This window comes from Phacochoerus africanus, chromosome 3, assembly GCF_016906955.1.
Source record: "Phacochoerus africanus isolate WHEZ1 chromosome 3, ROS_Pafr_v1, whole genome shotgun sequence".
In the NCBI taxonomy this organism is placed as follows: domain Eukaryota; kingdom Metazoa; phylum Chordata; class Mammalia; order Artiodactyla; family Suidae; genus Phacochoerus; species Phacochoerus africanus.
In genome coordinates, this window is record NC_062546.1 from 94,309,188 (window position 1) to 94,336,843 (window position 27,656).

The following is a 27,656-nucleotide window of genomic DNA, read 5'->3' on the forward strand; positions in this document are numbered from 1 at the left end:
CATGAGGCTGTGAGTTTGATCCCTAGGCTTGCTCAGTGGCTTAAGGATCCTGTGTTGCAGTGAGCTGTGGTGTATAGATCGTAGACTAGGCTCATGGGCCGGCAGCTGCAGCTTGGACTCGACCCCTAGCCTAGGAACTCCATATGCCACAGATGCACCCTAAAAAAGTAAGACACCCCCCCCCAAAAAAACAAAACCAAAACTGAATAAGCCTTAAGTACCTGTTCCTTCTCCCCCCAAGCAGATGCACTGGAGCCCCCCTCACCTGGATTTCTTTTTGTGTTGACTCTTTACTGCCAAAGATCTTCCACCGACTCCAATTTTTTTTTTTTTTTTTAAATTTTGTCTTTTTAGGGACGTACCCGAGGCATATGGAGGTTCCCAGGCTAGGGGTCGAACCGGAGCTATAGCTGCTGGCCTACGCCATAGCCACTGCATGCCAGATCTGAGCCTCATCTTTGACCTACACCACAGCTCACAGCAACGCCAGATCCTCAACCCACTGAACGAGGCCAGGGATTTAACCTGCAACCTTATGGTTCCTAGTCGGATTCGTTTCTGCTGTGCCATGATGGGAACTCCACACTGATACCCATTTTAATGACGTTTGAGCAGTTTAAAAGTTAGTTAGAAGCTGCCTGGAGGAAGGTGGTGAGAGGAAGAAGACGGATGGCGTGTCTGTGCAAAGGGTTCTTGGGAGTTCCTAGAGTAGCTCCTGTGGATTTGAGCAGGAAGGGCAGAATTATTGGCTTTGGCGGGTTTAGAATGATGTGCATCATTTAGGTCAGAATTTTGAAATATCTTGTTAATTGACATAAAGGCAGTTGGGGACTGTAGGCCCCCAAAATAGTTTTTCGTTTGATCAATTTGCATTTTCATTTCCAGTGCTGCCAAGTTTAATAGACAGACTGGGAGATGCTAAAGACTCCGTGAGGGAGCAAGACCAGACTCTGCTGCTAAAGATCATGGATCAGGCTGCTAATCCCCAGGTAAGCGGGGAGGGTGTCTTTGGCCCGCTGGCCTGTGTGTTCCTGCAGAAGGTCAGTGGGTTTCAGAGGAAAATTTCGTGGCCTTTCATCAGGTCCCCTCCCACCCCCGTAAAGGATGGTTAAATAAGTAAGAAACAGCGAAGGGTATACATTGAATACACTCGTGGGTATTGAGCACTTGGTTCAATCTTTAGCTCGTTTACATAATCCGCTCTGCTGTCAGGCAGTCAGAGGCCTGGCTGGAACCCTGCTCCCTCTTGCTGGTGAGCTGGGGCTGTGTGGTCGGACAGACAGGCGGACTCAGCCCTGTCTTATGGGCTTCAAATGTCTATTGTTTGGGGGAGTGATGTGGGGAAGGATCAGCAAAAGGCTTCCCAGGGAAGGGGGAACCTAGACTGGGGTTTGGCTTGTGGGCAAGGTGGGTACTGGTGTCCCAGGCTGAGAGCGAAGAGAGCAGAGCATCTTGGCAAGTCTTAATCTTTCCTCACCCATAAAATGGGGACAGCTATACCTCCCTTTCAGGGTTGCTGGGAGAATTACATGCAGTTATACAAACGGATGTGTTTTGAACATTTTTAGCTTGATATGCAGACCTAAGCCCCCAGTTTTCAGTAAGTTCTCGGGGGAGGGGTGAGTGGGCTGCTGGGGGCGGGGGCCGATTTGGCCCCTGCCGAGAGGCTCCTCCTCTGCTGGCCCTGTTGGGTGGAGGCTGCAGGAGCCTGCTCTCCTCTCCTGTCCTTTGCCGCCTGCAGTACGTGTGGGACCGGATGCTGGGAGGCTTCAAGCACAAGAATTTCCGCACCCGGGAGGGCACATGTCTCTGCCTTGTCGCCACACTCAATGCGTAAGTCTGGAGGGGGCCTGAGGGTCTTCTTGGCTGAGCTTTTTTGTATTAAACTCTTAATTTTGAGATCACTATGTATTAACAGGAAGTCGTAGAGCATGTCCTGGGAGATGCCCCCCCCCCATTTCGTGTCTCTAGTTCAGGGTTAGTACCAGGAAGTCAGGATTGACCCCATCCACAGTCCTCCAGTGACACACATGCACTGCCACCAGAGCAGCTCTGGGTGACTAGCCACCACATACAAGTGCACATGTGCCCTTCTCCCCAGGTGACCTCATGCTGCTCCTCGCTAGCCAGACCCTAACTCCTGGCCACTGCTCATCTGTTCTCCAGCTCTGTAATTTTATTAATTCAAGAATGTTATACAAATGGAATCACACAAAGTGTAACTCTTTGAGACTCAGACTCTTTTTCACTCTACATAATTTCCTTGATGATGTTGCCTAAAAAGGGCCACACCCGCGGCATATGGAGGTTCCCAGGCTAGGGGTCCAATTGGAACTGTAGCCGCCAGCCTACACCACAGCCACAGCAACACAGGATCCGAGCTGCATCTGCGACCTATACCATAGCTCATGGCAATGCCGGATCCTTAGCCCACTGAGCCAGGCCAGGGATCAAACCCACAACCTCATGGTTCCTAGTCAGATTCTTTTCTGCTGTGCCACAACAGGAACTCTGGTAGTTCCTTTTTTAAAAAAACTTTTAATTTTTTAAAATTTGTATTTGGTCAAGCCCACAGCATGTAGAAGTTCCCAGGCCAGGAACTGAACTCGCACCACAGCAAAGACAATGCCAGATCCTTAACCTGCGGAATCACTAGGGAGCTCCGGGTAGTTCCTTTCTTTTTATTGCTGAGTAGAATTTCCTGATATAGATGTGTCATAGTTTACATTCGCCTGTTGGAGGGCATTTAAATGATAGCAGTTTTTGGCTATTATGTTGTGAGCTACACAGGAAGTCCCAGTTTTTGGCTATTATGAATAAAGCTGTTAGGAACACACATGTACCAGTCTCTGTATGAACAGAAGTTTTCATTTCTCTTGGGTCCCAGCCCAAGAGTGCAATTGCTGGGTCACTTACTAAGTTCATTTTTAGTTTTTTTTTTTTGTCTTTTTCTAGAGCTGCACCTGTGGCATATGGAGGTTCCCAGGCTAGGGGTCTAATCAGAGCTGCAGCCACCGGCCTACGCCAGAGCCACAGCAACGTGGGATCTGAGCCGCATCCACAGCTCATGACAATGCCTGATCCTTAACCCACTGAGTGAGGCTAGGGAGCGAACCTGCAACCTCATGGATATAGGTTCTTTACCACTGAGCCACAACGGGAATGCCTCTTTTTTAAAAAAATTTAATTTAATTTTTAAATTTTCTTTTGTCTCTTTAGGGCTACACCCATGGCTTATGGAGGTTCCAAGGCTTGGGTTGAATTGGAGCTGTAGCTGCTGGCCTATGCCACAGCCACAGCAACTCAGGATCCGAGCTGTGTCTGTTACCTATACCATAGCTCGCGGCAATGCCGGATCCTTAACCTGCTGAGTAAAGCCAGGGATGGAACCCGTGTCCTTGTCGATACTAGTGGGATTCGTTAACCCCTGAGCCATGATGGGAACTCTTCATCACAGTCTTTTCATTAAGTGTTTTTTTGTTTGTTTTGGTTTTTGATTTTCTGCCACACTTGTGGCATATGAAAGTTCCTGGGCTAAGGATTGAATCCAAGCTGCAGCTGTAGCATTGCTGGATCCTTTAACCTACTGCGCCGGGTTGGGTTTGAACCCAGTGACCTGAGCCACTTAACGCACTGCACCACATAGGGAACTCCCATTGAGCAGTAATTACCTGCAGGTCTTTTATGGCAGAGCACTGCGCACAGAGGGAGAATTCCAGGCCCTTGGTGCCGTGCTGTGCAGTTGAGCACCCTGAGCTGGGCACAGTTGCAACCATCATATGGCAAAATAGCAACACTATGATGGCCCGTATGAGGCGGGCAGGACATGGGAGAGGCTGGGGCTTCAGCCTGGCAGTAAGGATTGGGGCGGGTGGGAGGGAGCCCAGGTGCCAGGGAAAGACTTGTTGGGGAGAAGCACTCAGTTTTGACCTCTGTGCAAGGGCTGTCTGGGTGTGCATTGATTTTGGAACCAGATGGGGCAGAGTAAGTTGTGAGGTGTTGACAGGGCCCCAGAACCTGGGTGGGGTGAGGGGTGGAGAGGCAGCTCTCTGCCTCTGTTCTCCCCGACAGTAAAACACTCCTTCTTTTTTCAGCTCTGGAGCACATACGTTAACACTAAGCAAGATCGTGCCACATATATGTAACCTACTTGGAGATCCAAACAGCCAGGTGAGTGTATTTTCGTGAGAAAGAAAAAGCTTTGGTTATAGACAGCGAAATGCATTTCGATGTCTGCGTCTGCAGGATAGGGGGGTAGGGCATTATCTTTCCAGGACTCCCGTTGTTGTTTGAGATGGTTAGCATTTGTCAGCTGCCTTTGGTCAGTGTTGTGGCCACCTTGCCCTCCTCTCCACATTGGGGTGAGGTCTCACTAGCCCATCAAGTGATGTCCAGGCCAGCCTCTGAGAGAATGTCACTCTGGTCACCATCTCTGCAGCCAGGAGTGACATGGGAGAGAGGGACCACTGGTGATGGAAGAATAGCGGTCACCTCCTGGGGTGGGCGATGGACTGGGCAGGGCCTGCGGGGGTGGAAACTGTCCACGTTGTGCTTTGGGTGGTGGCCACATGGGTGTATGTAACCATGGAAATGCTTCAGACTGAACTCTTGAGATCTGTGCATGTTATTTTGTGTACGTTTTATGTAAATTAAAACAAACCCCCAAAAAACAACCAGAACACCACTTCCTTAGCATCAGGGTGGGTAGGAGAGGTGCTGGGCACAGTGACCTGCAGTTTGCAGAGCTGAGTCTGGGCCCCAGAAGGGCCAGTTCTCCCCCAGTTCAGTTCTATTTACCCCCAGAGCCCTGGCTCACACTAACTGGTAAGCATAGCACTTTGATAGGTAAAGAGGCCGAAAATGGGGACAGTAACTTAAAGAAGAAACGCACAGGTGACTCTCGAACAGCATGGGTTTGGAGCACACAGGGCCACTTTTGGGCAGTGTTTTTGGTGGTGTCCCTAAGTGCCACCTGTCCCTGGTGGTTTGGATCTGCGGAGGCAGCACTGTGGATGTGGATTTTGGTCTGTGTCCCAGCCTCACCCACACCGTTGAGGGGTTGACTGCATGGTGGACAGCATCTCATTTTCATGGCTAAAGTACCCTGTGCTGTCCCCGGCCCGGCCCAGCCCAGCTCCGGGGGCCCCCAGGGTCTGATCCCCTCTCATCTCTCACATCCCTTGCCCCACGGCTGGTCTTATTTCCAGTTGTCTCTCAGACTCTTTCTTGGCTGCTCTCTGTCCCCCCTGAACCTTCGTGCTTGCTGCCGGACTGTGTGCATGGGCTCCTTGCTCACACTGCTTTTTTCTTCCTGATCATTCTGTTACCCAGCCTTCACTGAAAATATGTGACGGTGGAGATGTGATTTTGAGGTGTTTTTATTTACTGAATCATACTTCAACATTAATATTTGCCTTATGTTCAACATTAATTTAAAAATAACTGAAGCTACTTTTTAAAAAGATTCTAAATTACCGAATGGATTATTTTACCTTTTTGCCCCCTTAGTGTCTTGTCTCTGTTGTTGTTTTCTGTGGGAAAAAATCCTTTGCAGAGGTCCTGTTTCAAGGCCATCACTGCTGCCACATGGCCTCCTTTGGTAGAGCAGAAAAGCCAGCTGGCCAGGTTGGGTGAGGCTCTTTGTTTCTCGTTCCCATGCTCTACAGGTGATGTGAATATTCACGCTGGGCTGTGGGGGCTGAGGTTGGCGGAGGGCAGCTGACGCTCCGTGAGCAGCTGGCAGCCATCTGGGTTAGACAGTATGCAGAGTCAGAGATTTGCACACTGGGCCCTCAGGAGCCCACACGCCCACACCTGCCTTAGGAAGGTTTCTCTGCATGTGCCTGCATACACACACGCTCATGCACACGTCCCCAACCCAGGGGGCTTCATGTTTGCTCCTCTGATACGAGTGCCTTTCATCGCCCCTCCTTCTGGGGTGTGTCTGCATGTTGCACGTGCTTGTGTTCTTGACTTTGTATTTCATTTTATGGCCGTATAGTTGACTTAAGATGTTGTGTAGTTTCAGGTGTACAGCAAAGGGAATCAGTTCTGCATATGCACATATCCATTCTCTTTCGTATTCATTTCACATATAGGTTATTATTCAGTATTAAGTAGAGTTCTCTGTGTGTTATACAGTGGGTCCTTGTTACCTACCACTTTCATATATGGTAGTGTGTGTCTGTGTTCATTCCAAACTCCTGATTTATCCCCCCTCCCCTTGGACTTCGTTTTAATTTTTTCTTCAGTCTTTTGTGCTCTCTTTGGACCTTGAGGGTCAGGGCTTTTGCTTTTTCTCTTTATAGTCCTGGGACTGCCTTCCAGAGGTCTGAGGATGGAGTAGATGCTCTGTAGCTGTTGGAGTGACTTCCTCTCCTTAACTGTTTACATCTCAGGCTAGAGAGGGCAGTTGTGTCTTGCAGGGTGCTGTCACTGCCTGCTGTTGGGGCCGGCCTCCAGCTCTCCTTTCTCTGGGGGGGCGTGTATGCCTGTGTGCATGCGTGTGTGCGTGTGTGCATGCGTGTGTGTGTGTGTGTGTGTGTGTGTGTGTGGTGAGTTTTCACAGCCCTGCCCACGGCCGCTTGCATGGATGTCACTTGCCTTTGACTCTGCAAACTCTCCTGCCTCAGGGGATGTGCGTGCCTAGTGACATTGGTCTGAACACAGGGACTCAAGCTTTGCAGAGTGGTCTGCATGTGTGCAGGTGATGTGGTCAGGATGGTCTTGACTACTGAAAGTAACTGAAAACCCAACTCAGCATCATCAGAGCACGAGGGAAGAGGTATTACCTTGGAAAGCAGGGCGGAGTTGGGGAGGCTTGGCTAGCCCTGTTCTATTGGGCCGATCGGCTCATGGGCCTAACACACACGTCCACACTCCTGGCTGATGGAAGCCTGGTACCTCCCGTGTCCCTCTCCTGCATTCAGCCTTTCTATGTTGAAGGGCTCAAACTTAGATGGAGGTGGTGAGAGTGACATGCTACATCCCAGGGTCACCACCCAGCTCCGGCAGCTAATCAACAAGCCCAGGTCACCGTCATCTTTTTCCCTCCCCCCTCCTTTATTTGGAAATAAAATCTGGATTGTTTTGAAGGAAATCTTAGGCATCACTTCATTTAATTCTTAAATAGTAAAAGATAAGGACTCTCCACCCAGTGTAACCTTAGTACCATTGTCACTTCCTGTCCCTCAGAAATGACTTATTCTCTCATGTCATTAAATACCCAGCCCCTGTTCACTTTTCCCTCAGTGTCTCATGCTTATTAGAGTTCCTCCCATTCTCCTTTCTAAGAGCAGAGAAGCATTTTCCAGGGGCTTTCCCACAGAGTTCCCCTGGAATCTCACTGTTGAACGCTGCATCCCTTGCCCTGTGTTGGCCAAGCCTCTGGGAATGGACTGCACCTTCTGAGCCGAGAACAGATCACCTCCTTTGAGATGTAGATTGCACAGCATAGCCTGGGCTTGTTGCCAAGGAGAACAGGGATAGGGACTGTAGCAAAGGCGGCCAGCACGCTGAGACACCTATGTGATAGGAAGTCCCTTTGCCAGATGAGAAAAAGCCTGGACCTGCCCGAAGACCCCTGGCTTCATTGTTACAGCTCCTCAGCTTGCCTGGAGTGGGTGGGTATGGTTGCGTTTGCAGGGCCTTCCCTGCTGACCACTGTCTGTCTTGCTAAGGAGTGTGATGCACAGCTTTAAAGCCTGAAAGCATCTGGGAAGCCCAGGGACTGCTGATGATGCCGGCTTAGAGTGCTTCCTAGTACGCAGAAAATCTCTTCTGTGAACTTGAATCAAGGGTGGTTTTGACCTGAGAGATTTCTAAGCCCGCAGGGAGGTTATTTATTTATTTATTTGCTTTTTAGGGCTGCACCTGCAGCCTGTGGAGGTTCCCAGGCTAGGGGTCGAATTGGAGCTGCAGCTCCTGGCCTATACCACAGCCACAGTAGTATGAGATCCGAGATGTATCAGTGATCTATACCACAGCTCACAGCAATGCCAGATTCTTAACCCACTGAGTGAGGCCAGGGATCAAACCTGAATCCTCATAGATACTAGTCGGGTTTGTAACCCACTGAGCCATGATAGGGAAGTCCCTGAAGAGTAGTTATTTAAAGGGGCTCAGGTTGTTGGTCTGAAAGATGTCCCCCCAGCCACTGTGTTGAGTGCTTTATACATGCAAACATGGGGCCAGGACTTGCGGGGCCTTCCTGCTCCATGCACCACCTTACCTGCCTGGGCTGGGGAGCACTGCATTTGGGTACCTTGTAGACAGTCTGATATTTGTTGAATGAATTTACTATTATTTTTATTTATTTATTTTTTGATTTTTGCCATTTCTTGGGCTGCTCCCGCGGCATATGGAGGTTCCCAGGCCAGGGGTCGAATCGGAGCTGTAGCCACTGGCCTACACTAGAGACACAGCAACGTGGGATCTGAGCTACATCTGCAACCTACACCATAGCTCACGGCAACGCCGGATCTTTAACCCACTGAGCAAGGCCAGGGATCAAACCCGCAACCTCATGGTTCTTAGTCAGATTCTTTAACCACTGAGCCATGATGGGAACTTCGAATTTATCCAGTTTTTTTAAGTGCATTTTGTTACTTGAGACTTACGCAGTGCTCCTTTCTTTTTTCCTGTCTGTGTTGGGCCAGACCTCTGCCTTGCTCTTCCCTGGAGCCCATGTCCTGCACCTCTGCTTTCTTGCCTTTGCTCAGGGTGGTCACCTTGTTTGGAGCTTGTCTCATTCCATCTTCCCCTGGTAAAGTGCTATGTTTCCAAACACAGTTGAGGTGCTTCCTTCCTCTTCCACAAAATGGTCTCGAGTGCTGACTCCCTCCCGTCACTTGTGTGAGCTCTTTGTACTGTTTTTTTTTTTTTTGTTTATTTGTTTGTTTTTGTTTGTTTTTGTTTTTTTTTGGTGCACCTGCAGCATATGAAAGTTCCTGGTTCAGGGATTGAACCCATGTTGCAGCAGCCACCTGAGCCACACCAGTGACACCACTGGATCCTTAACCTGCTGAGCCACCAGGGAGCTCCTCTTTGTACTCTTTATATATAACACTTAGGACATCTTGCCTTGTATTAAATGTAGCCTTTATGGAGTTTTGTCCCCATCTCCCTTTTAGAACCATGAGCTTCCTGAATACAGGCTCTGTGTACCCAGTGCTGCCCTTTTTCATTGCTCACTTAGTATGTGTTTAGTTGACCTACATCCAGAATGCTTTACATGGTATTTTATTTTTAGAAGAATTCACTTATTTGTAGTGTTTTCTCTTTTGGAACGATGGTCTAAAAATTCTAGTTTCCAGGCATCATCTTAAAGGAGGGAGAGAACTAAGGGGTATGGACTTTAACATGTACCTAGGGATGGGAGCTGAATTTTTTCTGCTCCCCGGAACTGTGCCTGCTGAGTCGAAACTCTGTCAAACATGCCACTATTTAGTCCACTGTCCACAAGGGATTATATGCGCAGTTGCTTTGGTAAATGGGTGATAAACTTGGGGTGTTGTGTAGCCTGTTGTGTTCACAGCAGGAAGCACTGGGGGTGTGTGTGTGACACAGGGCAGCTGTAAGATCTCTTCTTTTACATCTAGGTTCGAGATGCAGCAATAAACAGCTTAGTGGAAATTTACAGACATGTAGGAGAACGCGTGAGGGCAGATCTCAGTAAGAAAGGATTGCCACAGTCCCGGTGAGTTCAGACTTTTTTCCTTTCTTCTGCTCTTCCCCTGCTCCTTCTCAGTTAACATCTTTGTTTGCACTGCTGCTTTGGTTCTGGTGATTTATCGAAAGAATATTTGGTTGGAGATCTTGTCCAGATCATGTGTCAGGGGCCCCCTTTCATTGAACTGTTCAGAAGCACAACTTTCTCACCTAGACATCCGGCCAGGCCCCACGCCATATGCTGGGCTTAGAAGCATATTGCGAAGTGATCGGCATTGAAAGAGTCTGCCATTCCCCTGGTTGCTGTGGTTCTCCATTTTATATCTACCCAGTGCCTAGCATAGTAGGTGCTCAGAGCATATTTGTTTGAATAAAGCCTTTCCAGGATGAGCTGGGTAGGCATATACAAGTAATAACTTTGGAAAACATCTTTGAAATGGTCAGGAATGTTAGTCTCAGTGTAAAAGTCTCCAGCACTAGGTGATCAGAGTCTTAGCAGATTCTGGGCAACCTGTGTCCACAGACATTTCTGCTGCACTTGGAATTTTAAAAATAACAACTGAATATCTTTAATTTTAACTGTGATGGAGAAATCTTACAGAACATGAACTCTAAACCTTTTGCCCATCTGATTCCATCATGGGAGAAGGTTCTGTGAAACCCTCGGAGCTAGACCAGGATGGGGCTCCCGGTGCAGCTTGCCTGGGCCTGTCACGGTGTCCATGGAAACAGCAGAGGCTCATAGATAGGAAGTGATCTCCGAGTGAGAAGAGTCAGGGCTCATCCCCAAGTCCTGTTCTTCTGACTTTTCATTTTCTCCATCCCGTTCCCCGAAAGTGCTTACAGAGTATTGGGCATCTAGATGTGGGATGGAGTGTTGAAATATATAGGAGTCTTCTGTCTCCATGGCCCTCAGTTGGGTGTGATGGAAGTGGCCCCCTTACCCTACTTTAGGGGCTCCGTGAGTACTTGAGGGGCCATCCATTTTTGTCATTGTCACATCTGACCCCAGTGTTGCTCTCATCATGGCCCCTGTGCTTTTTTAAAAAATTTTTTAGCCCTAAAATATTTCATAGCAGTAGAGTGTAGCTGGAGATCCTGCAGGCTAACAGACAGTATGATACACGGCCCCTGGGGCAGGTGTCAGCAGGGAGTGTGGTGGAAGCTGCCTGTTAGATTAAGAACTGTGGACAGGGGATTAGATGAGAATAAAGCCACATTTTATGTTTTTTACAAAAGGTAATCTGTGGGAATGGGGTAGTTTTCTGTTTTGTTTAGGGTCGCATTTATGGGATATGGAAGTGCCCAGGCTAGGGCTCAAATTAGAGCTACAGCTGCTGGCCTATAGCTACAGCAGCACAGCCACAGCAACACGGGATCCAAATCATGTCTGCAACCCATATCACAGCTCATGGCAACGCCGCATCCTTAACCCACCGAATGAGGCCAGGGATCGAACCCGCATCCTCATGGATGCTAGTTGGGTTCTTAACCTGCTGAGCCACAATGGGAACTCTGGAACAGGGTGTTTTAATTCCTATAGTTTATAGACTTCAACCCTCTGGTCCTTGAATATATATATATGGTCAGAACACTTAGAAGGAATATGGACCAAAAAGTAGCAACCTACCTATCTTTTAGGGGAAATGGGAGGGTACAGATGAGCAGGGAGAGCAGTGCGGGAGGGGGAGGGCTATTTAAAAGGGACGTCACAGTCATTGTTGGGGAAACAGGCCGTGGGCAGTGAGACCCTGTCCTGCACCAGGGACGGTGTCACCACGTAGCTCATGGTGACCCTGGGCTATGAATGGACCATCTTCCACGGTGGGATTCATGTGTCATGGTTGACAGTTGCTGTAGTGGCTGGTGGAGTGGGGAAGTGACATGGGGAATCTGAGATCTAAAGAGGTGGGCACGGGAGAGAGTCTATGCCACAGGTCTGACCCTGTCCTACAGAGGCCTGCTTGCAAGGTTGGCCTGGGCTGGTGCCTGGAAACTTGGATTTGGGGGGCTTCCCACCTGACCAGTGTTTTGCTACTCATCTGCTTTCCTTTGGGAGTCTGGCGTTTGGAGAAGTCTTAGGGAGAGGCTGCTTATGTGACCAGCCCCATAAAATCTGGCATTCAGGTTGTTCCCATGTGGCTCAGTGGGTTAAGGATCCAGTGTCACGGCAGCAGCTTGGGATGGGTTCCATCCTTGGCCTGGAAACTTCCACATGCTGTGGGCATGGCCAAAAAATCCCCAACCAAAAACCCCACAAAAAAAACAAACACACACCCTGGCACTCTGACTCGAACATGTTTTCCTGGTGGATAGCATTCCACCTGTGCTGTCATGGCTTCTTGTTGGGGAACTCAGCGTGTCCCACGTGACTCCACACAGAAACTCCAGTCTGGTTTCCTGTGGACTTCACCCAGGATTTTCCTCTTTGTCCCTTTACTGTAATAATCACAGTTGTGAGTATGACCCTGTGCTGAATCCTCTGAGTCCTAGTGATTCAGTGAACCCAGGGGTGGACAGAGGGTCCCAACATAGAGAGTTGGCTTTAAGTGAGGTCCCGGAGCTGGGCTTGGAACCTTCTCTTCCAGACTCTCAGCTACAATTTTTTTCCCTACTATTACCCTTCCCCTTTAAAAAAAAATAAATATTAAAAAAGAAGCTATAGCAGAGTTAGGGCCTCTGTGAGCAGGAATGAAAGTTTCCACTATCTCATGTTACCTAAAATCCTTCCTAAAGATTCTGGACCACTGTCCTAGGGCAGTGGACTCATGTCTTTTGGAGCCATTGTTGGAAAACTCTGGCAGACACAGTGCTTGGAGAACCATCCTGTCAGCTCTCTTTCTTTTTTTCTTTCTCTCTCTCTCTCCCTTTCTTCCTTCCTTCCTTTCCTTCTTTCCTTTTTCTTTCTTCCTTCCTTTCTTTCTCCCTTTCTTTCCCTCCCTCCCTCTCTCCCTCTCTCTCTCTTTCTTTCTTTCCTTCCTTCCTTCCTTCCTTCTCTCTTTCTCTCTTTCTTTATCTTTTTTAAACTTTTATTCATATACCATTTTATTTACTGACCTGTGAAACATGCCAAAATTCATATGACTAATGAAACTTTTCATGTTAAAACAGTCAACACAACAAATTCCTAGCAAGAAACATTTGAATGTAGGAATCAACATGTGAACATTATATCTAGGTGCTAAAATTCAGGCTATAAATATGAGATAAATATCAAATAAGATACTCCTGGTTTAATGGAAGACATAACAGTTATGACAGTCATGCTTAACACTGTGGTTAAGTAAAGAGAGATGGGCAAGGGTGTCATAGAAGTATGCAAAGGTTTAGCAGTTCAAAGAAGCCTTCGCCCTTCTGAGAAAATACAGATGGCAAATATATAGCAGATTTTTCTGTAATACGGTAGTTTCATTCTGTTCTTGCTTTTAAAGTAACTGTAGGTGTTTTTTTGAGCACTGAAAACTAGATGCAAAGTAAGTCTGCTCAACAAATTAATGCTGCCAAGAATCCCTTCTATTTGGAAGTTCCCAGGCTAGGGGTCGAATTGGAGCTGTAGCTGCCAGCCTACACCATAGCCACAGCCATTCCAGATGGAGTAGTGTCTGCGACCTACACTGCAGCTCACAGCAACACTGGATCCTTAACCCACTGAGCGAGGCCAAGGATCAAACATACATCCTCATGGATACTAATTGGGTTCATTACCACTGAGCCACCATGGGAACTCTCCTTATATTTACAAATACAGTTCAGGGAGTTCCCTTGTTGCCCAGCAGGTTAAGTATCCAGTGTTGTCATTGTAGTGGATCAGGTCCCTCCTGTGGTATGAGTTCAAACCCTGGCCTGAGAACTTCCATTTGCCATATGCACGGCCATAAAAAAAAAAGTTACGTTTGTAAAGTTTAAGATAAAGCATACATGTTTTCATAATTATTTTTAAATTTGATTGAGCCTATACTACTGCATATAATCAGTTATACTTCTGTGCACAGTTAGTTTCAGGTACCATATTTTATATTTTTTGGTCCTCAATAGCATAGAATTTATGCTCCAAAAGAAATTTATCAGTCCATCAAATGGTTACATTTAACTTTCTTTTAAAGACAGATTAAATTCAAGGAAGAACTGGCTTTTCCTGATACCTCATTTTCAAAATACTGGTGCAGATTTACCAGAGAATAATTCTTTATTTTGCCAACATCAAATAATCTGCAAAAAGTTTCCAAGAGAGCAGCGTTTCTTGTTCAGCTTCCTAAAATAAAGGCTTTCTGAATGAAAGCATTTATATTCCTAGCTCTTTAAAATAAACATTAAAAAATAAAGTACAGGAGTTCCCTTCATGGCTCAGTGGTTAACAAACCTGACTAGGAGTCTTGTAGATGAGGGTTTGATCCCTTGCCTCACTCAGTGGGTTAAGGATCTGGCATTGACGTGAGCTGTGGTGTAGGTTGAAGACGAGGCTCGGATTCCAAGTTGCTGTGGCTGTGGCATAGGCTGGCAGCTGTAGCTCCAGTTCGACCCGTAGCCTGGAAACTTTCATATGCCATGGGTACAGCCCTAAAAAAAAAAAAAAAGTACAAAAATGATCTCTTGGGTTCTGAATAGCCCACTTAGTTACATAAAGTATTTTCTGTCCCAATACTTTCTCAGATGAAAAAGCCATTTACTTCCTAAGAACACAACAGTCTTCATTTCAGCCATTCAGTGTGTTTCCATGGTAACATGGCGGGTTGCCTTGGCCGTCATAAGTCACATTAGTTGACTGTGGAATTTCTCCATCTTGTTTACATTGAGAGCTCTGGTCTGTTCTATAGACCAAACAAACTGAATCGTCTGTTACTTTCATACACACACTGCTATCAGAATGCCAGTATTGGAGAACCACACGTGCCTTCATAGGGTTGGCCAAGTAGTTTCTGGGCCATGTGGCTGCTGTCCCAGGTCTGGTGCTGCAGCGTCATTGTGGAGTAGCAGGACTGGGGACCAGAGGCAGTATGAGGTGGCATGGCCCCCCCACCTCTCTACCTCCCGCCACTTATAAATTTTACTGAAAGAAGCTGAAACTTCATGTTTCATTACATTTATAACAAGACGATCCTGTAAGATCTAGCCCCCTGAGGGTCATAGGCTGTGGCCGCCACCTTCATTGTGTTTGGGATGTGTCCAAATGGAATGACGTTTAAAGACTCTCCTGCTGTTGGGAAGTTCAGTATCTGCTCTTTGCAGCTCCAGGTGGCTGTGGGAATACTGGAATATTCTAGACTTCTTGTACATCTCTGCGGGGTTTTTTCGTTATGGTGGGAGCGTGGTTGATTCTTGAGCTTAGCAGGATTCCATACCACAAGGTGAATATTGCAGAATTTGCTTGATGTTTTCTAAAACTTGGGTTTAGTCCTGGAATAAAAATCCTCTCCTCTTAAGGGTTTGTTGGCTGAGTGAGCGCTGTATTTGAGAAGAGGATTAATTATATCTCTAGGAAATATATGATTGAAGAGAATACCTTGATAACATCAGCTGGATGACTTCGTAATAAGAGTAGTGATCTGACTGAAGTGGTAGTTTTCTGTCCATTTCACAGTTGAGAAAAGAGACTTGCATGTTCTTCAGCTTCACTTTGATGGAGCTTAATCATGCTCTGAGGCCACGTGTTTAGCTACTCAAGTCATCTGCCGGCTAAAATCCTATTAAGCCAGATAATAGAGAGGAGATTTTCAACACAGTCATCTTCATCTTAGAAGATCTCTCCACCCACTTGGCATCTCAGCACAGCTGAGCTGTGAACCTCAGTCAGTAAAATATTTGGTCATTTTATGTTGTTTTCAATGTATTGTTTTCACAGTTCACACAGTATGTTCAGAAAGTAGTCCTGTACAACTCACTCACAGCTGCCCATTGTGAGATGCTCGGAAACTGAGGGAAGTGTAAATAAATCACCTGTCACTGCTCTCCAGGGCTTACCTTCAGAGACAGGTGCTTTTAGCTCGTGTGGACATTCCCTGTCTCTCCAGCATATTCCAGACAATAGAGTTTTTCAGTATGGTGTATTTTAGTTTGTGAAGCTTTGGAGAAAAGATTACTGGTGTTAAATTTCTTCAGGAACCGTCATTATTTGGGAACTAAGCTCCTGAAACAGCAGCTGCTTTAAACTTGAAGATAGTTTAATTCCTAGGTGGAGCTGTTGCATGTCATCTGATGCATTGTAAATATTTGGTAAACTTTCCTTGTGAACCTACAGTTTTGAAAAGCTCTCATAATATTTGTTTATAAAGAACAGAAACATTCACTAGACATTATTGTCTAATGATTATATTGTTAAGGGAAAAATTGAAACTTTCTTATTTTTAATTTGCTTGCCAAAGTTTTGGTGTTGTAGGGAGGGCCCAGGGCAAAAGCCGGTGCGAAATGTGCTCTATAATGTTCCCTCTTATCTTAAAATTTTCTTTTTGCGTGTGTGTGTATTTTTATTTGATTGAGATATGTCTCATGTACTGTAAAATTCACCCTTTTAAGCTATATCATTTGGAGGTTTTTAGTATATTCATAAAGTTAGGTAACTGACATCACTACCTAATTCCAGAATATTAAATTTTATTTTCTGCCAGCCATTTATACAGAGAGAGCTGACTAGATTTACAAGATACACTGGAAAAAAGGCAATTCCCTATCTCTTCTGCTATTTTTCTTCAGACTCAACTATCTTTATTAACTCTTGTTTCTGTTGCTCTGTCTCTGAATACTGTGCATGTGGTGCTGTTTCTTAGCTCTCTGTCACGATAAGAGTTTTGTTTCTAGTTGTGGAGGGTGAATTTCAGCTCTCTTTCCTCCTAATCTCCCTCAGGGACACTTAACTTCTCCTTGTCCACCAAACACAATCATGTTTTAATTTTGTTTGTTTGTTTGTTTTGCCATTTCTTGGGCCGCTCCCGAGGCATATGGAGGTTCCCAGGCTAGGGGTCAAATCAGAGCTGTAGCCGCCAGCCTACACCACAGCTCACGGCAATGCCGGATCCTTAACCCACTGAGCGAGGCCAGGGATCGAACCCGCAACCTCATGGTTCTTAGTCAGATTCATTAACCACTGAGCCACGACGGGAACTCCTCCAGTCATGTTTTAATTTTGATGACGACAACATATAGTTCATTTTGTGACTGTATTCTGTTCACAGCTCACTCGTTATGTTTGATGAACTCTGGCTACTTCCCTGCCCCCAGCACACACTTGGAGTTGTTTTCCCTGGGTTAGTTTACTGTCTCCCTTTCATGTGCAGGGTTGTCTGTGTACTGTGCGTGCACCAGCACTATCTGTGTCCTGCTGTTTACCCATGTCCTTGTGAGCCTGTCCTTCTGGTCCATGCTGGCTGCCTTCACTGCCTCTTACTTTCTTGTGTCCTGAAATCTCTCTCTGTCGTCATCCTGGGGCTCCACTTCACCTTTCACTGCAGGTGCACATGCTGTTTCTTGGATAATGTCTTTCTTGGTTTTGTCTCACTGTAGTTGTGCAGTCTCTAATAAGAGACCTCCAGTCTCTTATTAGAGCAGGAAAGTTTTTGAGTCTGAGAATATCTTTGTCCTGTCTCGATACTGAAAGTTTGTTAGGGTTTAGAAGTAAGTCTGGGATGGAAGTCCCTTTCATCCAACAGGTTAAAGCTAATGCTGGATCCTCGTGGTTCCTAGTCAGATTCATTTCTGCTGTACCGTGACGGGAACTCCAGTTTTGCCATGGATTTTAAAATATAAGTTATATCATCTGCCAGTAGGGTTTATTTCCTCTTCTCCAGGTGCCTTTTATTCTTTTTCTTGCTGAAAAGCCCTGGATAGAACTTCCACTAAGAAAGATGTTGAATAGAAGTGAGAGGGGGCAACATTGACCTACTCCTGATCTTAGAGGGAAAACTTTCAGTCTTACACCACTGAGTGTAATGTTAGCTTTGGGTTTTTTTCCTTTGTGACTTTATGACGTTGAGAAGGTTTATTCCTAGTTTGTCTAGTGTGGTTGTCATGAAAAGTTGTTGGATTTTGTCAAATACCTTTTTATTGTGATGTTTTTTCTGGGTTTGATGTTATTATAATAGCCTTGTAGTAAAGCATTCCCTCCTCTTCTATTGTTTAGGGTTATATGTATTTTTTTTTTAATTAGTAGACATATTTTTAGAGCAGTTTTAGTTTTATAGAAAACTGACTGGAAGGTACAGGAGAGGTCCCTTAGTCCTCTCTTTCCCCACTCTCAGTTTCTCCTGTATCATCTGTATTGTGAAAGAGTCCATGAAAGATTGGTTGCTAATTTTTCTTTAAACATTTGTTAGAATTCACCAAACATGAAGCCATCTGGGCCTGGGCTTTGCTTTAAGGATGTGTTTTAATTACTATTTCAGTTTCTTTACTTATTATATTCGGATTTTTTTTCTTCTTGAGTCATTTTTGGTAGTTTGGGTCTGTCCAGGAATTTGTCCATTTTATCTAGATTATCTAATTTTTTTTTGTCTTTTTTTTTGCTATTTCTTGGGCTGCTCCCGCTGCATATGGAGGTTCCCAGGCTAGGGGTCGAATCGGAGCTGTAGCCACCGGCCTATGCCAGAGCCACAGCAACGCAGGATCCGAGCCGTGTCTGCAACCTACACCACAGCTCACGGCAATGCCGGATCGTTAACCCACTGAGCAAGGGCAGGGACCGAACCCGCAACCTCATGGTTCCTAGTCGGTTTCGTTAACCACTGTGCCACTACGGGAACTCCTAGATTATCTAATTTTTGACATAACTGTTGCTCATAGTGTTCTCTTGTAACTGTTACAAAAATAAAAAGGACAATAGTAATGTGCCTCTTTTCACATTTTTATTTCAGTAAGTTGAGTCTTCTTTCTTCTGATCTGTCTAGCTAAAGGTTTGTCAAATTTATTGATCAAAGAACTATTTTTGGTTTGTTGATTTTTTTTTTCCTGTATTGTTTCTCTGCTCCCTGTTTCATACATTTCTCCTCTAATCTTTATTTCCTTTTGCTTGATTTGCTTTGCTTTTTTTTTCCCTCTCACTTTTTTTTTTTGTTTTTTTGGTCTTTGTTGTTGTTGTTGTTGTTGTTACTATTTCTTGGGCCGCTCCCGCTGCATATGGAGGTTCCCAGGCTAGGAGTTGAATCGGAGCTGTAGCCACCGGCCTACGCCAGAGCCACAGCAACGCGGGATCCAAGCCGCGTCTGCAACCTACACCACAGCTCACGGCAACGCCGGATCATTAACCCACTGAGCAAGGGCAGGGACCAAACCCACAACCTCATGGTTCCTAGTCGGATTCGTTAACCACTGCGCCACGACGGGAACTCCCCCTCTCACTTTTTTAAGGTGAAGGTTAAGTTATTGCTTTGATGTTCTTTTTTTTTTTAAATAATGATTTTTATTTTTTTTCCATTATAGCTGGTTTACAGTGTTGTGTCAATTTTCCATTGTACAGCAAGGTGATCCAGTCACACATACATGTATACATTATTTTTTCTTACATTATCGTGCTTCGTCATAAGCATCTACATATAGTTCCCAGTGCTATACAGCAGGATCTCATTGCTTATCCATTCCAAAAGTAATAGTTTGTATCTATTAACCCCAGATTCCCAATCCATCTCACTCCCTCCCCCTCCCCCGTGGCAACCACAAGTCTGTTCTCCATATCCATGATTCTCTTTTCTGTGAAAAGGTTCATTTGTGCCATATATTAGATTCCAGATATGAGTGATGTCATATAGTATTAGTCTTTTTCTTACTTCACTTGGTATGAGCATCTCTAGTTCCATCCATGTTGATGCAAATGGCATTATTAAGTTCTTTTTTATGGCTGAGTAGTATTCCATTGTGTATATATACACTACATCTTCCTAATCCAATCACTGTGGGTGGACATTTAGGTTGTTTCCATGTCTTGGCTATTGTGAATATGCTGCAATGAACATGTGGGTGCACGTGTCTTTTTCAGGAAAGTTTTGTCCAGATATATGCCTAAGAGTGGGGTTTCTGGGTCATATGGTAGTTCTATGTATAGTTTTCTAAGGTACCTCCATACTGTTTTCCATAGTGGTTGTACCAATTTACATTCCCACCAGTAATGCAGAAGGATTCTCTTTTCTCCACCCCCCCCCCCAGCATTTGTTATTTGTGGACTTATTAATGCTGGCTCTTCTGACTGCTGTGAGGTGGTACCTCATAGGAGTTTTGATTTTTTTGTTTTGTTTTAATATAGGCATTTATTTAACTGCATTTCATACATTTTGGTATGTTGTACCTTTTAAAAATTGAAGTATACTTGATGTACAATATTATATGTTATAGTGATTCACCCAGTTTTTAAAGGTTATACCCCATTTATGGTTATTATAAAATATTGGCTGTATTTCCTTTGTAGCTTATTTTATTTTATTTTGGCCTTGCCCATGGCATGGGGAAGTTCCCCAACCAGGAATTGAATCCATGCCATAGCTGTAACCAGAACCACAGCATTGATAATGCTATATCCCCTTTTTTTGAGGGGGAGGTTGTGTTAGGGCCACACCTGCAGCCTATGGAGATTCCCAGACTAGGGGTAGAATAGGAGCTGTAGCTGCCAGCCTGCACCACAGCCACAACACTGGGTCCGAGCCAAGTCCGAGACCTACACCACAGCTCATGGCAATGCCAGATCCATAACCCACTGATCGAGGCCAGGGGTTGAACCCGCAATGTCATGAATCCTAGTTGGGTTCGTTATCCGCTGAGCCTGGAAGGGAACTCCAGTGCTAGATCCTTAACCTGGTAAGCCATGAGGGAACTCCTGTAACTTATTTCATGCGTACCTCTTAATTCCCATACCTCTATATTGCCCCTTCCCTCATCCTTGTCTCCCCACTGGTAACTGCTATTTTATTTTCTGTATCTGTGAGCCTGCTTCTTTTTTGCTTTCTTTTGCTAGTTTGTTATATTTTTTTAGATTCCACATATAACTGATATCATACAGTATTTGTCTTTCTCTGTCTGACTTATTTCACTTGGTATGTTATGTTATGCTCTCATTTTCATTCATCTCATAGTATTTTCTAATTTCCCTTTTGTTTTCATCTTCGACCTATTTTATTTTTGACTTTGTGTCTTTTTAGGGCTGCACCTGCAGCACATGGAGTTTCCTGGGCTAGGAGTCTAATCGCAGCTGCAGCTGCCAGTCTACACCGCAGCCATAGCAACGCCAGATCCGAGCCACGTCTGTGACCTGCACCACAGGACAGGGCAATGCCAGATCCTTAACCAGCTAAGCGAGGCCAGGGATCAAACCCACAACCTCATGATTCCTAGTCGGATTTGTTTCCACTGCACCACGACGGGAACTCCATGACCTGTTTGTTATTAGGGTTGTTTTGTTAAATTCCTACATTATATTTGTTGCTGTCCCATTTCTATTTGTTATTCATTTGTAGTTTTATCCTTTTGTTGTCATTTACCATAATTTCTGTATTCTGTGGTTTCAGTATTTTGAAATTTATTGAAGCTTGTTTTGTGGTGCAGCATGTGGTCTATCCTGGAGAATGTTACATGTGCACTTGAGAAGAATCTGTTTTCTGTTATCTGTTACTGAAATGTGCAGTATTGAAGTCTCCAGTTAAGAGTGATGAATTATCTATTTCTCTCTTCAGTTCTGTCACTTTTTTTTTCTTTCTTTCATTTTTTTTTTTGCTTTTTAGGGCTGCACCTGAGGCACATGGAAATTCCCAGGCTAGGAGTCAAATTGGAGCTATAGTTGCTGGCCTACATCCACAGTCATAGCCAACACCAGATCTGAGCCTTGTCTTTAACCTACACTATAGCTCATAGCAACGCTGGATCCCTAACCCACTGTGCAAGGCCAGGGATTGAACGCAAATCCTCATGGATCCTAGTCGGGTTCGTTACCTATTAAGCCATGAAGGGAACTCCAAGTTCTGTCACTTTTTATTTCATATGTTTTGGAATTCTTCTTGGGTGCCTATAATTATATCTTCCGGATATGTTGATCTTTTTATCCTTGTCAAATATTCTTCTTTGTTCCTGATAGCAGTTTTTGTCTTGAAGTCTATACTATCTGATATTAGATAGCCACTCTAGGTTTCTTTTGAGCACTGCTTGCATGGAATATCTTTTTTTTTTGTCTTTTGTCCTTTTAGGGCTGCTCCTGCGGCATATGGAGGTTCCCTGGCTAGGGGTCTAATTGGAGCCATTGCTGCCGGCCTATGCCAAGTCTGCAACTTACATCACAGCTTATGGCAATGCCATATCCTTAACCCACTGATCGAGGCCAGGGATTGAATCCACAACCTCATGGTTCCTAGTCAGATTTGTTTCCCTTGCGCCATGACGGGAACTCTGCATGGAATATCTTTTTTACAATCTTTTATTTTCAGCCTTTGTGTCTAAAATTAGTCTCTTATAGGTAGCATATAGTTGGGTCTCATTTGTTCAGTCTGACAATCCATGCCATTTAATTGAAGTGAAGAATCCATTTGTAGTTAATGTAGTACTGGTAGGGTAGAATTTATTTTTGCTCTTTTATTTTGCTCTTTGTAAGAACTGTATATGTTACTACTTTTTTGTTTCTCTGTTCCTCCATTACTGCCTTATTTTGTAGTAAATTACATATTTTCTAGTGTACCAGTTTAATTTTCTTGCTGTTTCTTTTACGGATTGTTAGTGTTTCTTCTGGGCAATTCTCTGGGGATATCAATTAACATCTTAACTTTTAGCAGTCTAGTTTGAATTATTATTATCTAAAAATATATATTTTTAAATTATAATTAATTTACAGTGTTCTGTTAATTTCTGCTGCACAGCAAAAGTGACCCAGTCATATATTCATATATATACACACACACATTCTTTTTGAATTATTATTCTTAGTTTCCACATTGGGAACTTTACTTCTACATAGCTCTGCTTTGGGAGTTTACGTTGTGGCTCAGCAGAAACAAATCCAACTAGTATCCATGAGGATGCAGGTTCGATCCCTGGCCTTGCACAGTGGTTCGGGGATCTGGTGTTGCTGGGAGCTGTGGTGTAGGTCACAGACACAGCTCGGATCTGGCATTGCTTTGGCTGTGGCGTAGGCCATCAGCTGTAGCTCTGATTGGACCCCTAGCCTGGGAACTTCCATATGCCCAGGGGCGGCCCAAAAAAGAAAAAAAAAAATTAAAAATACATAGCTTTGTTTTCTCCCCTCCTTTCTGTTGCTCTTCTTGTTATACAGATTACATCTTTGTACATTGTAAACTAGCCAATGTGCAGTTGGCAATACATTATAAAATTACTATTTAATGTAATTTCCTTTTAAGTCATGTAGGACCAGAAGAGAGTTAACAACAAAAAAATACATTTATGCTATCTTTTATATTTATTTACCTTTTGTTTTATATTCACCATTGTAGTTTTAGTTGCTCCATGTTATCTGTGGGGGATTGGTTCTAGGACCCCCCTCTGGATGCCAGAAATCCATGGATGCTCAGGCCTTTTATATAAAATGGCATATTATTTGCATAAAATGTATGTACATCCTCTTGTATACTTTAAATTATCTTTAGATTACTTGTATCACCTAACAATGTGTATCTTATTTGTTGCTGGCGTATGGCAAATTCAAGTTTTCTTTTTGGGAGTTTCTAGAATTAAAAAAAAAAATCTTTTCGGTCCATGGTTGTTTGAATCTGAGGATGTGGAACGTACAGATATGCAGGATTGACTGTAATTTTACCAGTGTTCTTTATATTTTCATATGGATTTGGGCTATATGGTATTGTGTTCTTTCATTTTAATCTGAAGAGTGTGTATTAATTTTGGCTTTTCTAAAAATACCTTAAATTTTCCTTCGTTTTCCCCCTAAGTCTGCACTTTATTGTGTTGTTAGTATGGCTTCATGAAAAGACTTGAAAGATCTTTGGTCCAGAGAAGATTCTCTGCTTCTTCTTTGAAGAGTAATTTTGTTGAATATAGATTTTTTTGATTGAGATTTTTAGTTGCATGTCTTTGAATATGTTATCCCACAGTTCTCTGGCCTCCTCTGTTTTTAATGATAAATTAGTTATTCATCTTACTGGGGACCCTTGTACATGATGAGTGGCTTCTCTCTTCTTGCTTTCTTTTTCTTTTCTTTTTTTTTTGGTTTTGTGGCAAATGCAAGTTCCCAGGCTAGGGGTCACATTGGAGCTACAGTTGCCAGCCTACGCCACAGCCATGCAACTTGGGATCCAAGCTGCGTCTGTTACTTACACCATAGCTTATGGCAACACCGGATTCCCCAAACCACTGAGCATGGCCATGGATCAAACCTGCATCCTCATGGATACTAGTAGGGTTCATTCCCACTGTGCCACAATGGGAACTCCTTCTGTTGTTGCTTTTAAGATACTCTCTATATCTTTTCTCTTAACCCTTTGTTTATCATGTGTCCAGGTTAGGATCTCTTTAAGTTTATCCTATTGGGAGTTTGTTGAGCTTCATGAATTTGGAACATTTTTGGCCATTATTTCTTCTCATATTCTTTCTGTCCTTTTGCATTTCCCCTCTCCTTCTGGGATTCCCATTAAGTGTGTGTTGGTATGTAGTAAAAAGATGATCTCTTAGGCCCTCTGTTCATCCCCACCCCCTCACCTTACCCCCTGCCCCCACACATTTTTTTTTTCCCTATTTTTCAAACATGACAGGGTCAATTGACTTCATCTTTGAGTTTGCTTCCATGTTCTCCCAGCTCAAATCACTGTTGAGTCTCCCTAGTAAATTTTTAATTTCAATTGTTTATGAATGTTTAATTTCATTTTGAGAATTTCTGTGTGATTCTTTTTTATGTTTTCCATCTCTTCATTGATATTCTTTTTGGTGAGATCTTGGTTCTTATATTTCCTTTAGTTCTTTTTTTTTTGTCTTTTTGTCTTTTTGCCATTTTCTTGGGCTGCTCCCACGGCATATGGAGGTTACCAGGCTAGGGGTCTAATTGGAGCTGTAGCCGCCAGCCTACGCCAGAGCCACAGCAACGCGGGATCCGAGCCGTGTCTGTGATCTACACCACAGCTCACGGCAACACTGGATCCTTAACCCACTGAGCAAGGCCAGGGATCGAACCCACAACCTCATGGTTCCCAGTCGGATTCGTTAACCACTGAGCCACGACAGGAACTCCTATTTCTCTTAGTTCTTTAGAAATAGTTTCCTGTATTTCTTTCATCATATAAATAATAGTTGGTTTCAAGTATTCATCTAGTTTGTTCAGTGTCTGGGCTTCCTTTAAAGCTAGTTTCTGTGACTGACTTCTCCCCGTGTATGGGCCGTGTTTTACCGTTCCTTTATGTGTCTCATAATTCTTTACTAAAACTGATTATTTAAAATATTATATTGTGGCAGCTTTGGAATCACAGTCTTCACCCCTCACCAGGCTTGCTGTTGCTGGTGTTCATTGTTTTTCTTGCTCGTTACATGTTTAGTGATTTCTCTGAACTAGTTTGGTAAAGCCTGTATTTTTTGGTTGTGTGGCTATTATAGTCTCTATTGGTCTTCCATCCAAGTACTAACCAGGCCCAACTCTGCTTCCGAGATCAGGGCACATTCAGGGTGGTGGTATGGCTATAGACTAGCCTCTGCTTGATTGGGTTAGTGTTCAGCTAATGTGGGACAGAGATTTTCTTCAGTACCTTTCACCAGGAACTCTCCTAGCCTTTGCTGAAGGCTCTGTGTGTATGTTGGGACTTGCTTTCAGTGCTCTGGCAGGCAGTTTACACATCTCTGCCTCTACACCTCTTTATTGCCTGCTCGTGCAGAGGCTCATATGGTCAGCAGAGGGGAGACATTGGTGCCCTCTTGGGTCATCATCCTTGGGCGTGCACACAGTCTTGCCCATATATGCCTTTGCTAGATTCCCAGGAATATGGCCAAGCTTTTCAGTTTCCTGAGAACATTACACTCTGCAGTTTTTACCTGTGCATGTTTTGGTGGGTTTCTTTGCCCCACTTGTTATTGCCACCTCAGGCAGCTGCCATGTTAAACAGCTGTTGCTGATTCTTTTTGATCTTGGCCTCCGGGAAGAGTCTGGCACTGAGCCTACTCTGGAGTGAGGGCATATAAAGACAAGCCCTGTGATGGGGGCTCGGGGACATGCCAGACAGGTCAGATGGTGGCAGTTCTCTGTGAATGGGGATGTTTTCGGAATGCAGGCTTGTTCAGCTCTTTCTAGTGGTTGTGAGGGAGGTGGAGGTCAGCAGTACAGAGCAGGGGAAGGCTTGCTGTTCCTACCAGGACTCAGCCTTTTCTCTTGAAGAATGCGTCTTGGGTTGTTGCAGGCCTTTGTTTAATTTCTAGAGTTTTGGGAAAACTTGATTTTGACAGATTTTGTCAATACTTTCTTTGCTTCTTTGGAGGAGCAGGTTTTCAGAGATCCTTATGGTGCCATTTGACAGGCTCTGTCCCTGTTTACTTTCATGATTATGGTATTTCCTCATCTCCTTGGAAATGGTATGTTAACTTTTCATACCCTTTTTCTTTCCTCTAAATTGGGATTTTTGAGTGTCTTTGTTTTCATTTCCACGTTAGAGGCTTTGCTCATGTAGCCTATAATCCTTGGTTGCCTGCTTGTATTTAAGAATAGTGAACCGAAGAACCAGTTAGAGACTCTGAGTATCTCGGTGGACTACTAGTATTTGCTTTTAGGAAACTGTTTTAAGTTTGTGCTATAAAATATTCTAGAAAGGAATAATTAGATCTACATCTTACAGTAAAATAAATACTAATTGCCTCAAAGAGTTGAATATAAAATTTAAGTTCAGAAAAACCAGGGGAAAGTGGTATTAGGTTATTTGTCAAACTAGTAGAGACAGTTATTTTGAATTTGAGAGCCAAAGATTTAAAATTTAAAAAGTCCACAAAATTGGGTGGCCTCAGAGGGTAGTCATAAGTTATGTAGTCAGTGTCTTCGAACATGTAAAACTGACACTTTCAAACTTGTGCCAATTGATGGGTCCCAAGACAGGCTCTTTATATTTCTGTGTTCAGAGCTGGCAGATGGCAGCTGTTCCTAAGGCAGGCTTTGTTGGCGTTAGAGTGTCATAAAGCCAGGTTGCTGATACCAGAGCTGGTCATCTTGATAGGGGCCATTGTATGGGCCTTAGTTAGCAAGGAAGAACACAGCTACTGAGACAGGAGTGTGACAGCAGGGGAAAGGCATGCTTGCCTGAAGGAATTCTGAATTAAGGTACACGTGCCCGTAATGGTAGTAGCTTTAGCATTCCCACATCTGGTTGTTGTGAGAAAGGTGGCCACTGTGCATAGACATTACCATAGCACAGAGAATCTACAGAATCTTCCACACTTGCCATTGATAATGGTGAATACTCTCCCAGGAATGGAAGAAATGATGGCTTCCTCCCAGTAGTTTCAGGAACCAAATCCTTTGTCCCTGATGTACAAACTTGCAGGCATGCTCACGTCAGAGGGCGTAGTTGTGACACAATAAAGTGGTAGCTTGGTCAAGGCATGCCCTGGCAACCTGTGTGGTGATATTATTTACAGGCTGGTCAAGCCACTGGGGATCTTTGCAGCTTATAAAAGGGAAGGTGATGGAAACATCGTAGGAACTGATTCTAAGGCATCTTTCCAGATTTTTAGTAACCCCTGGATTTGAAAGTGAGTAATAGTTTTCCCCATGTGGTCCTGAGGTGACAAATAGTTCTTTAATGCAGTGCTGACTTTGGCTTTTGGTAGTAGATGCCTGGAGCAGTTTTGAGAAGGATTCCTGGGGCTATGTTTGGGCTTAGATGGAGAGATGGGTTGAAAAGATGAACGTCTGCTATGGAATGGGAAGCAGGAGAGGCAGTGCATCAGGCTGCTTCAACGGCGGCATCTTACCTCTGTTACCTGATGGGTGTCTTTGGTTCTCCTGTTCCTTAGAATGTCCCAGTCTAGACTAGAATGAAGTAGAAGTAGGAGGAGCTCTAGAGGGTGGGAACTTGGCACACTCAGGATATGGCCAT

General features: G+C 44.4%; 1 protein-coding gene across 20 annotated transcripts in view; it reads left to right on the top strand.

Moving 5' to 3' along the window:
* CLASP1 (cytoplasmic linker associated protein 1) overlaps window positions 1–27,656 on the top strand; it is a 262,487-nt gene that overhangs the window by 80,776 nt on the left and 154,055 nt on the right. For all 20 annotated transcript variants that reach the window (XM_047772150.1, XM_047772154.1, XM_047772155.1 and 17 more), the window contains exons 5-8: window positions 886–989; window positions 1,742–1,833; window positions 4,095–4,170; window positions 9,600–9,697. In XM_047772150.1, the coding sequence (XP_047628106.1) occupies window positions 886–989; window positions 1,742–1,833; window positions 4,095–4,170; window positions 9,600–9,697 (370 nt within the window). The remainder of the gene's footprint in view (window positions 1–885; window positions 990–1,741; window positions 1,834–4,094; window positions 4,171–9,599; window positions 9,698–27,656) is intronic.